This window comes from Coturnix japonica, chromosome 3, assembly GCF_001577835.2.
Source record: "Coturnix japonica isolate 7356 chromosome 3, Coturnix japonica 2.1, whole genome shotgun sequence".
NCBI lineage: Eukaryota > Metazoa > Chordata > Aves > Galliformes > Phasianidae > Coturnix > Coturnix japonica.
In genome coordinates this window covers 68837751-68850027 of record NC_029518.1, presented here as the reverse complement: position 1 = coordinate 68850027, position 12277 = coordinate 68837751, and the positions used below count along the sequence as shown (strand labels likewise).

The 12277-nt window shown below is 41.9% G+C and overlaps 1 protein-coding gene across 6 annotated transcripts in view; it reads left to right on the top strand.

Annotated features, from left to right (window-relative positions):
- ANKRD6 (ankyrin repeat domain 6) overlaps positions 1-12277 on the top strand; it is an 89646-nt gene that overhangs the window by 67089 nt on the left and 10280 nt on the right. For 3 of the 6 annotated variants that reach the window (XM_015858906.2, XM_015858909.2, XM_032443922.1), the window contains 5 exons: positions 1588-1686; positions 8679-8777; positions 9417-9515; positions 11390-11488; positions 12029-12127. In XM_015858906.2, coding sequence (XP_015714392.1) covers positions 1588-1686; positions 8679-8777; positions 9417-9515; positions 11390-11488; positions 12029-12127 — 495 coding nt within the window. Of the gene's footprint in view, positions 1-1585; positions 1687-3940; positions 4281-8678; positions 8778-9416; positions 9516-11389; positions 11489-12028; positions 12128-12277 lie in introns of those variants that run through there. The other 3 variants (XR_001554323.2, XM_015858905.2, XM_015858910.2) reach the window with 2 other exon arrangements.

Sequence of the window (12277 nt, the reverse complement as noted above, 5' to 3'; positions counted from 1 at the left end):
CTTCTGTTCTTTTTAAGGCCACTACTCAGTTCTTGAAGCATTTGCTTCTTCTATAGCTGATACAGTAGGACAGTTTATCTTCTCGCAGTGTGAGTCCTTGGGTTAAAAAATAGACAACGGCGGAAGCAGTGATAGAGAAATAGGCATTATTTCTCAATAGAGAAGGGCAGTGTAATGCTTCGTCATCTCATAAAATACCTGATGTAGAAAATCGTCATTCTTTGTGAAAAATATCAGTGATCTTAGCAACGATAGGAATCCTGCTTTCTAAATTTCAGTGAAATGTGCAGTGAACAATTTCAGAATTGTTCCTACTTCAGAGCTTGTAAGGTGATGCTTTGAGGTGTACTGAAGAGATGCACACACATGCACACATGTATAGCTGCACATACACTTCCTAGGATAGAAGTTAGTTCTTGACTCTCCCCTTCTGAGTCTTTTAGAGATTTATATGGGTTAGGGTTCTAGGGAATCACTTGTTCGAGGTCTCCTTTGTTGTACAACACACACTCTTATGATCTCTTCACTCTTTGAACCTCTGTCAACATAGATTCTTCTGCCTCTTCTAGAAGCCTATTTCTCTTTTACTGAAATATTTCACTTTTTATTTCTGCCAAAGGATGATCAAACGTGGCTCAGTTACATGTAAATACTCTTTTTTCTCTTGTCATTTCACTTGGAACTGTAATAAGCCATTTGTTGGGGATTTTCTTTTTTTAATTTGATTTTACTGTCAAATTTGTCTTTTTTTATTTACTATGAAAATTGCTATATACCATCCATCTCTCTAATTAAAGCTTTTCTGTCCCTCTGTTCATTCGGGAATGGTCCTTGATTACACTACAGGTTGATGTTCTTGTGAATATTTTAAATTCTATTTTTATGTAACTTAGAGATTGGTGATGTTTAAAAATAAGCATTGTCTAAAGATAGTCAGCAGGTTGAGGTTGGCTGTCTTGTACATTAAGTCACCTGGAGAGACTACAATGTTTGGATGTTGTGTTGCTGAATATGATTTAGCTGGGAAGTATTGGTAATGGTTGGACTAGATGATCTTCTAGGTCTTTTCCAACCTTGATAATTCTGTGATTCTGTTATCCTTCCGTTCATTTTGAGGGGAGCATGTTGTACACAGCTGTGAAGTAATTCTTGTTTCTGTTGCAAAGATGGTATCCATTGCAGTCTATGAATTTGCCTGTTACAACTACTTCGTTGTACTGAGTTGAGTTAGAAGTGGTTGACAAGTCTGTGCTCCAGAGGGACAGAACTAAAAGGGTCGTGAAGTCCCTTTGTGCATAGACATAATGCTGGATCTGAGTTTGCAATGAAATGTCCTTGTATGAGAGTATCCTTATATGAGTAGAGTATCTCTTTTGTATATGACCATCAGGATAAGCTGAAATGTTGCAGAATGCAGAGAAGGAGTTTTCAGCCTTTCTTACTATGCTGTCTGTCAACTGTTGTCATTGCAGGCTTGCTTGAAATGGAGAGATACACAGAAGAAGGAGAAACAGAGGATACAATTCTGCACAACTTTTACTCATAGAAAATCACATTGATTTGTTGTTGATATTTTCTTGTTCACAGCATGGCCGGACCCCCCTGCATCTTGCTGCCCACAAGGGTCATCTCCATGTTGTCCAGATTTTGTTGAAAGCGGGTTGTGACCTGGATATTCAGGATGATGTAAGTAGATACAGCCTGTGTTGTTCCATCAGTCATTTTGCAAATGAGGATAGGCCTTCACTTTGAAGTAGGATTAAAAGAATTCAAAATCTGTACCCGTATTTTCTAATTTGGAGATGTGGCCTCTAATTTGGGGATGCAAAGTTGCATGGGAGACCAAGTACAATGTGGTGTTTTTCAATGAGTTTCTTGCTCCTCATGCTCCAGCTGCAGAGCTTTCTGAGCACTCTGGTTCTGCCAGGCTGATGTGAGCAGCCTGAGAGCCATTGTGTGTCGTTCAGTACAGGGATTTAACAAGAGCTTGTTGTACCATGTGGGAGACCACTGGAGGACATCTGGTAGGGGGTGTATTTGATGTGATATTTGCTTGAAGTGAGAGATACTTTTGTGTACCAGAGACTCAACCCATTGACTGCTATGGTTGATGTGGGATGGTCACATCTGTCAGGCTGTTGTGTGGTAAAGCATCAACACAATGCAATCAGATTTGAGTTTAGCAAATGGTGGTTTGTTTTCATTCAGTAAAAATATGTAATTTACTGAAACTTGATGGTTTTCCATAGAAATGGATCTAATTTTGTTTCAGGCTTAAAGGCTTGTTGGAGAGATGGGTAACAAGGTTTTGGTTACCAATGAATGAAAATGTTCAATAATCATGATTTCCCTTAGATTTGTTGCTAACTTCTGACTGTAGACTGACACAAGTTTGAGGAAGATTTGCTTTGTTTCCCCCTGTAGTAAAGAAGGTGTAGATGTTTCAGGGGACTTAGAAATCTAAAGGTGGCTAGTAGGGGCACCTGTACAACTATTAAAAAGACACAGGAAATGTCTGGGTGCCTTTTGAAAATCCATTTAGGCATCTATTTGCATCCAGAGAGTCTCAAATATTTATAGAAACTGGAAAACTGGTTTCCTTCTCCACCTGAGTAGCTGCTTCCCCGTGAGATATGAGCAGTCTGTGTCTGGCAGGGGTACAGCTTTACATCCGACTTTGTACTGGGGTATTTCTGGTTCTAGGAAGAAACTTTGTTTCCTGCTTTCTTTGTGCTTCAACTATTCCTGTCTGTGGAGAGGATTTGCAAGTGTAATGGGAGCATGGGTTCGCTCAGATGTGTTCTGAGTGTGTTTTTAGACATCTCCCAGTAAAAATGATTCATCAGGTATTTAAGGCAAAATTGCAGGTACCTTACAAATACAGTCAATGCTCCTGAGAAACACAAGTTGCTGCTGTACGACTGCAGGAGCCTCCACTGATTTGCTCAGATTGGGTTTCTATGAGAACTGCCTTTTGAGTAAGTCTGTTTTCCATTTTATTATCAATCCTCTAGTCATAAATTCTAGGCTGTTCATCTGATGCATTAGCCATAAAGGAAAATAGTAAATCAGTGCTCAGCACCATTTTGTTTTAGTGAAGAGCCTTGCACTGCAGAAACATTCAGCCCCTGAAAGACCTCATTTCACTTACCTACCAAGGTCTTTTCAGGGACTTTGTTCACAACAATTGAATCTGCCTCCTTAATGTGGTGACTCTTCTGAACAGAATAGGTGCATGTTTGATGCTGTTTCCTAAAAAGATAGTTCATTTTTTGGCTCAGTATTTGGTACCAGTTTGAAATCAAGGAGAGCTTAGGTAGTTGCTTTGTCTTAGAAGGTGGGTTTCAACTTGTCTTGGAGGATGAGAAAGACTGAACTCCAAGTGAGGATTTTTGCTTGTGAAAGGTATTAACTTAATTATTTCTGCTTTCCTTTTCATAGGTCTTCAAAAGAGGTTCTTTATGTTTTCTCCTTGTATAATTCATTTTTACACTTTATTTATGCCATACAGTAATGCTGATATTGTTTTTAAATTGCCATCTATTGATTATGCCTTCAGTTGCTTTTACTGTTTGCTTAATGGCACTGAAGGCATTTTAGCATCAAATGTTGATTAATGTGATTACATTTCATTTCAGGAATACATATTTAGGTTCAGAGGTGAAATTGTTCATGAGGGTGAAGGTATCAGATTTCACTAAAAATTAAATTACTTATTTGACTTCTGTCTGTAGACTTATGGTAACAGAGAGAAATCTTTAAGTTCTTAAAATACATGTTTTATTTCTCTTAATCACAAGAGACCTCCCAGCATTTTATTTTGGAGTTGACTGTAGCTAATAAATCCAGTTCTAAATTTTCATCTGCTACATGACGAGCAGAAGCTTTAAAATTACTGAATGCCGTGGAGAAATTCAAACACTGACTTTGTGTTCTACAGATACATTCTTTAAAACACAGCAAGAGCCGTGAGAATTAGTTGAAGAATGACCTCCAGTGGCCTGGAGTGGGATTATTATGAATTTAATCCAGCGGAGTCCAGCTCTGTAGAGTACGCAACCCCGGGAGCTAATTCTTTCCTTCTCCCTGCCAATACTGAAAGTTCTTACTGGGATCCCAGTGCAATCTCTGACTGGTCAATGAGTATTCATACAGCTCACACCTCAGAAATAGTCAAGGAGAAAGTTGTCCATGTGAAGGAGATCAAGGACGAGAAAGATAAGAAAAACCAGAAGAGAAAGGCTAGGAAGGAACCTAGAAGATCAGAGAGAGAGAAGGAGGTTAGAAATTTGTGCATCAATCCTGCCTTGAGCTTCACTTCTCCGTGGCTGCATGCTGCAAAATCTTGGACTGGCAGCCTGGCATGACAGTTGTTGGAGGTGCATGACTGCATGGCAAGCTTTGCGCTGGGTGCTCTGCATAGTTTCCTGCCCTGTATGCACTCTCTGAAAGTTTAACTAGGGAAAAAAGATTACCTTGGAAACTGAAAAGGCCCCGCAGCTTCTCTACTGGAAGCTCTAGTTTAAGAAGCAGAAAATACTTTCAAATAGAATAATCCAGGGTTCAAAATAATTTCTAGGTGAATGTAAATATGTGAAGTGGCTTATTCCTGTACTCCCATTTAAGACTCATTTAGTGTCGTTTAAGCTGTAGTCTCTTTCATTCGTGTTTATTTTCTTGATGCCTTGATCACTTGTGCTGGTCATCCATCATCATCTGTCATCCAGAGTGAAATTCTTCTTGCTGTGTATTTGTGATGACTGTTTTTCTTCAGCAGAGGAGGAGGACACTGGCACTGGGAAACGCTAGGGCGTATTTAGTTGCCTTTGTATCCACATGCTTCAGAATATACAATATGCCTGTATGTTCCTGAGACACTTGGTTATATTTTCACTTTGAAATGTTTTGAGCTTTCAACTGTAAATGTAATGATATAATTTTAAAGTTTAAGACTTTTGTAATTGTCATCCAGCTTTTTATGTCAGAGATTGAACATGTGAGGTTTTTCCTCTTGATTCTGGTGCGATTCTGTAGCAAAATAGTTTGATTTCTGAAAACATGAGAAGACAGGGAGTAGGAAAAGCATTGGAGGCAGTTTCAAAGAAGTCCAGGAACTGGAGGATGCTCTGGAGAAAAGGAATGTGTAGGAATACAAAACTTGGTGGTTATAACACTTTCTTTAATCAGAAAATGAGAAAAGTAACACTTGCTGCAAGCTAGTGTTAAGTAGATCTTGTTGAATTCGGGAATTAGAGTCTATAATACCACAATAATACCTCCAGTACCTCTGTGCTATTCCTCTATTGTGACAGAGGCAGGAGAGCTGGGAGAGTTACTAGTAACTACTTGAAACTCTTTTATGTGTTGCTCCCTTTATTTTCTTTCCCATGGAGTGACCTTCAGATATGATATAGACAACTGTCCAGTTCCCATGTGTCTGGTGCCAGTGGTTGCATCCACTGCTGGAAGTTAGTCATCAAACGAAGAAAATCGAGGAGCTTGGAAGGTGATCTTAAACAGTACCTGGCCTTGCCAACACTAAAGCTCTAAAGGAAATGATAATGGCAAAATCCATGGAAAAGGTCAATGTGTAGATATGTACCTTTCTTCAGGATTCACAGCCTACAGCCCTCTGCTGAAAGCAGTCATTTAAGCTCTCTTTTGAGAACACAGTTTCATATTTTGGAAACATCCTTAGGCAAGACAAGCTGGGTGAGTCCCATAACCAGTGACATTGGTTCCAGCAAGTGTGCTGAGTATTGAAGGGGAGCATTTTTGGGTGGGCTGAGGCAGGGCGCAGCATGAGGTCCACAAAGGTTTCTTGGGTTCCTTCCCAGCTCCTGTGCATCGTGGTGCTGTGCAAACTGCAATGTCCACAGTCTCTGGATGGAAATGCCCAAGTTTTAACTGTTTTCAGGACTACGTAGCAGCTAAGGCAGGGAATTTGAGAGACACTAGTGCCTTACATCACTACATCTATGTTAGGTGCCTTACATCTACCGCATCTCACTTAAGCACCTCGGTGTCCTTTTGGCTTCTGGCCTGTGTCTGCATTTAAGCAAGCTTGCTTCTGTTTCTGTCAAGGTCACATCTGTGTAACACTGGAGTTATCCCTCCTCATTGTTCCTGGGTTGCAGCCTATTCCTAAGGTGTAAATCACTTGCAAATAGAACCATAAACTGTGCCCAGCATAATAGCCTGGGCAGCTAATATGCACTTTCAGGTGATTTTTTTCCTTTGGCTGTCTAGACCAGTCTCTTAATGCCTTGTTAAAGGCGGAACTCTGATGAACACTTTCAGAGACAGTTATTTTAGCAATTTAATAAAAAAGATACATGAGTCAGTGATTGCACTGCCCGAATGTACAGAGTCCGAAAGAAATACAGCTTATCTTTTACATCTGGCTCCATAAAAGGCCAGGCAATGGTTTGCTCCTCTACTAATGGGGAGGAAAAATAGGTTAAAAATAGAGTGATGCACTCGGTATCACTTTATACCCACATTGTGTGACTTCTGCCTGGGCTGCTCAATAGCTCACGACACAGAAGGAATTATGATCTATTGGTTCAGCTTCCCTGGCATGCAGTCAGTGTGTGTATGCTGAGGTGTGATGGAATGGTTCACTGAACCCTACCCTACTGGCTGAGGTTGTAGAGACTGTAAAAAAACTGGGGTCTTCATGAGCTTCACTGTCTTGCCTAGGACAGGCAGGGCCTGAGATGTCCTCTGACGTGCCCTCATACAGGAAGGAGGTATTTACACAATTGGGAACCAAAATGAAGCACAGGGCAAAACCTATGTGTGGCTCCCAGTGCCATCCTGCTGTGATAACTGTCATGGGGCTGGGTGAATAGCAAGAGCAGTCTTGACTGAAAGTGGCGCATGCTAAAGGCAATCCATTTGTGCCCCCAGTCTGTTCTCCATGATCAATTTTCCAGGCTTGAAAGATTCAAAAAGTTGGAGCTTCCTCTGTCAGAATGGCAGATGTCATCTCTGGGGAGATGTCACTGCAGCCTTCCAGTACTTAAGGGAGCCAATAAACAAGATGGAGACCAGCTTTTTACATGGTCTGACAATGATAAGAGAAGGGAGAGCAGAACTGAAGTAAAAGAAGAGAGATTTAGGTTAAATATTAGGAGAAAATTCTTCACGCATAGAGAGATGAGGCACTGGCACAGCTGTCCAGAGAAGCTGTGGATGCCCCATCTCTGCAGGCATTCAAGGCCAGGTTGGATGAAATGACCTTTGGACTCCCCATGGTTTTCAATTAGGGATGTAAAGTTCTTCCCTGGCTTGTTTGAGAACAGGTTCCTATGCAGGAACAGTTTTTGGAAGCTGTCTGACACTTGCACATGTGAGGTTTTGGAGGTTTTCCTTAAGGTTTTGGTTATCTTTTAGGTAAATACACAGGCTCAGTGAACTTGAAGTGCTTTCAATTCTGCTGTACTTCTTCAAAAAGGCCCAGTTGTTGGGACCATTCTTTTGTTTGTTTAAATTCTCTTAAAATACATTGCTGTCCTTAGTAGGGGCAGGAGCAAAAAGTAATAATAAGACCTCTAAGGATGAAAATCAGGTAGCAAATGAAAATGAACAAACAACAACAAAACAACACATCCCACCCTCAATGCATCTTTTTTAAAAAATCAACTTCATTAAATAAGCCAATATGATGATTTACTGATGGTGAAAGTTAGCATTACAGAGGATGCTGAAAGGTGGTAGCTGGCAATGCTTGTCCTGCCCTTATGGAGTAATAACTATTTTGGTGTCATTAGCTCCACTGAGAGCAATTTTTAAGTGAGCTGCTAATTGCCCTTGAGAACAAATGATTGGGATTATCCAATTATTTAAATACTGTGGGACAGAAAATAAGGAAATCCATCAAATTTTTAATATAATCGAGAATTATCTGATAAACAACTGTAGCAGAGAAATTTTATATCTATTTAGGACTCACTACCTGCAAGCTTTCTTTTTTTCTGCAGGATATATTGCATATCTCTGCTCTTCATATATTTGGTGGACATTGGCTTAGTAAGCAGGAGGGTGGACATCCCTTCTGTGGTACATTCATCCTCACAAAGGCCATGTGGTGCTCTGAAGGTGGTCTTTTTGCTCAGACTCAAGGGCTGTGCTTCTGCATTGCGAGTTTAAAGCAGTTTCAAAGACCAACCATTGTGAGAGCAGTGGGGACACTGAAGACCCCTACCTCATCTTACGCTCCTTATCCTTAGCAGGGTTGATGGAGCAGTCAGAGCCAAATGGGGAAAGCCTCATTCTGTTAGTGCAAGTAGCAGGGGATCAATGTGATGAGTTATAGCAGCCCGTAATTCTCTTTAGTTCCACACAGGTACAGTTGATTACTAGGTGTATAGTGCCAAATGTGTTAGATTCACTGCCTTCTAGTACTGGCTAGAAGACTTCAGTGCAGTATATGGGATTGTGATGAGCTGTAAGCTTCTGAAAACAGTCGTTTAGTCACTCTCTGATGCTTACAGTAACTTGATTAATCTTGGAAACTTATGATAGGTTTATGGGGACCGTTTTCAAAGGCAGCTTGGATTTAAACGGCGTATGTGTTGATGATGCAGCCTGTGTGTATGTGTGTTGAATGTGTTTGCATTAAGTCAAAATCAGGTGACAATGATTGTGATTAAAAATCTGCTTTGTTTTTGCAGGGTGATCAGACAGCATTGCACCGGGCTGCTGTCGTAGGGAACACCGATGTCATAGCATCTCTCATTCAAGAAGGGTGTGCTTTGGACAGACAAGACAAGGTAACAGGCAAAGCAATGCTTTGCCAACTGGGAGTATTGAAGTTTCATAGAGGAAATTATAGTTTATGCCCCCTGAATAAGTATCTGATGCTTCAAAAGTGATTAAGGCAGTAGCACTAAAATAAGAAAACATCCATATATATATATATTAGCTACTGATTTAGTTATTTTTGAAATCAAGGTGATCATTTTTGATGTAGGAATCTATTCTGTGCTCACTAATTATGACTGCACTGTGCCCTTCCCAAAACACTGCACAGTTTCCTGTGATTATCTCAGAAGGTGCGAGTCTCCAGCTGTAAATTTAGTTTGTAAATAAATGTGATTTAATTCCATATTCCCAGACAAAGCTTTGGTGCTATTCATGGCATGCTGGGGTAAGTGGGAAGTAGATGAAGAAAGAAGCTGAAGACAGAGTAGAAAGAAACAAGTACCCAAGATGTTTGTGAATGTTATTTTTAATATGGTTTCTATCTGCTTCTGCTAATAATAAAATAGTAAATTAACTATTAGGAAAGGAAAAAGCCTTATTTCTTAAGTGGCTGGGTGGCATGTGCAGCTGCTGCAGTCTGAACAAAGTGTTATTTGGTGTGTAGATTCAGTGCACTAAACTTCTCCTCTCACGTGTGTGCTTCTCAGGATGGGAATACTGCTCTTCATGAAGCTTGTTGGCATGGGTTCAGCCAATCTGCCAAAGTGCTTGTCAAGGCAGGAGCTAATGTCCTTGCCAAGAACAAGGTGAGACACATGCAGAAGGCGCTCTCGTATCTGTTATAAGATGGCTGACTCTCATCACCAGAGGTTGCTGGTCATGGGATGTTTCAGTGTGTGTGTGTGTACTTGTGCAGCATGTAAGCACATTTGTACATATGTTGTATGGCTGTTGTGGTTTGTACTTACAACATCTTTATATGCGTTCCCTCTTTTACATTAGTCCAACTTCTAATTTTAATTTTCTGTAATTCTTTTTTCCTGTGATGTCCATCTAAATTTGTACCAGAGGTACTTCAGACAGCTTCCTGTGTTTACCTGTAACAGATGATAGTACATGAACCATTGCGCACTTACCCCTAGGTGTGCTTTTCTCTGTGTATATTTATGTACAAAGGTGTGGGCTTAAGAGGCAAGTCTTGTTATCCTGCATGCTTGAATGCCTCAGGGTATTAGGAGATGTAGTTTGTAGTACAGCATAAGTCATCTGCTTGGAGAACATCTCCTAAAAAGCATGTGCATGGAATAGCTCAGCAGTGCGTGCATCTGAGATATGGCTGTCAGCCTTTAGCACTGTATGAGGCCTTCCTGTGCTGCTCTTTGAAGTCATACCTACATAAACCTCTCCCTTTGCATTTGATCACTCAAGTGCTTTTGAATGGACAGGGCCCATTCTGGAGCTACTGAAAACTGAGGGATTTGTGTGTGCTTGCACACATGCACTCAGTTTCACTCCTTGGCTTTCAAGACAAACAAGGAGCTTAATTCTGCTTAATCCCAAAATGGCTTCTCTGGTCTGTCAATTTCTAGTGCCCATGATGGCAAGGTATCACCTTCCTGATGGCTTTTCTGGCAGCCAGGGCAAAGTGCCATGTGCGGGAGCACCCTGAGGTCCCTTGGCTTATCTCGGGGGCTTTGACTGAATTCCTGTCACCACCTTGGTGTTGGGGCAGTCAGAAGTGGGCTTCTGGGTTTACCAGACCCTGCTAAGCAGCAACACACAGGAGAATGTCACTGTGTGTTTTCTGTAACTCCCAGTTAATTTCTCCTGGGACTGCCTGGGAAACTCTTTTACGTACCCACTCATACACACTGTGCCGTGAGTTGACCTTTGGTAATTCAAACCTTGTAGCTTTGATCAGTGTCTTGAAAGCACAGGGGACAGATTAAAGGACATAATGCAGGTGAAGAGGCAGTCTGGTGAGTAAGCAGAACCTCTCTACATGGTCTGATTGCATTTCTGGCTCCCTAGAGAGAAGAAACCCCAAACATTTTTAGGCCAGCAAAAGCCAAGTGCAATAAGATCCTTGCCAGGGTTAGAAAATCAATACACAGGCAAGCCCATGTTTTGGTTTCTCTCAGTAAAAAGCCAGCATGTTTGCATCTCTCTGGATCCTTTCTTGAGTTTTAGGCATTTGTAGCAGTTTGAGAATGTAGGCATGGGCAGAGATAACTAAAGAAGGAAAGCATTCTTCAACCCTCCTGCCTGGCAGGGCCACCAAACATACACCTTTACTAGATCAGGTTGCCCAGGGCCCTGTCCAACCTGGCCTTGAACACCTCCAAGGACGGGGCATCCACAACCTCACTGGGCAGCCTGTTCCAGGGCCTAACCACTCTCCTAGTGAAGAACTTCCCCCTAACATCCAACCTAAATCTACCCTCATTTAACTTAAAACCATTTCCCCTTGTCCTGCTATTATCGGCCCCTTCAAAGAGTTTACTCCCAGTGTGGAAGGGGTGTTTCAGTTTCCAGGTTTGTTCCGCTCACAGCTTTGGCTAAAAGTGAATTGCCTACCTCTGGGGGATGCACTTTGTGGGGTACTGCCAAGGTTTCACTATGTGAAGTTTCCTGTCCTGTTTCTGAACACGGCTTTTATATTTCCCTGTGTTTCTCCAAGGCAGGTAACACACCTCTGCACCTGGCCTGCCAGAACAGCCATTCCCAGAGCACTCGTGTCTTACTTCTCGGAGGATCTCGAGCAGATCTCAAGAACAATGTGAGTCCAGTTTCAGAGAGCTTTCCCCCTATTTTGTAAGGGGTTTCACATGATGAAGGAATGCAGCCCTCTAGGTGGAAGCCAGGCTATTGTGTCCCCACTGAGTAGCAGCATGGTGGCAGAGGAGCGCGTGGGGCTCTCTCTGCTCCCAGCTGTGGGAGCCCCTCTGAGGCTCAGCTCCAACCCCGCTACCCATGTTCTTCATTATGTGTGACACTGGGTGGGGTTTCCAAATCACTCTTTGGATTTGGGGTGCAGGAGAGCAGATCTTGTGTAAGAATCTGAGTGCAGGGCTTCATAATTCCAGTTTTTCTCATTAGACAGACAAAGCGTGGTGCCCGCACCCTCTGTTCCCCAGCTATTGTTAAACCTTTCCACCTTTATGCTTTGTGCTGAAGAGAAGACAGCATTGCTACTCAGTGGACATGTGTGGTGTTTGCTCCTTTTTGATTTAATGGGTTTATTTCTTCCGTGAGCACCTTGATGAGCACAAGCTTTCGTTCTGCAGTGACATGCTTAGCGCTTTGTTTCTGTTTGCAGGCAGGAGATACCTGTCTGCATGTGGCTGCTCGTTACAATCACTTGCCCATCGTTAGGGTGCTGCTCAGTGCTTTCTGTTCTGTCCATGAAAAGAACCAGGTCAGTGCATGAATTTCATTGCCACACTGTTCCCTTTGCATATGGCTCCCTGTTGGAAAGAGGGATTCCTGCCCAGTAGTTGCACCTCACTGTGTGCGTTTTAATGTGCTACCCCATGCCTGAGCTTTCAACAGTAGCTTAAAAACAATG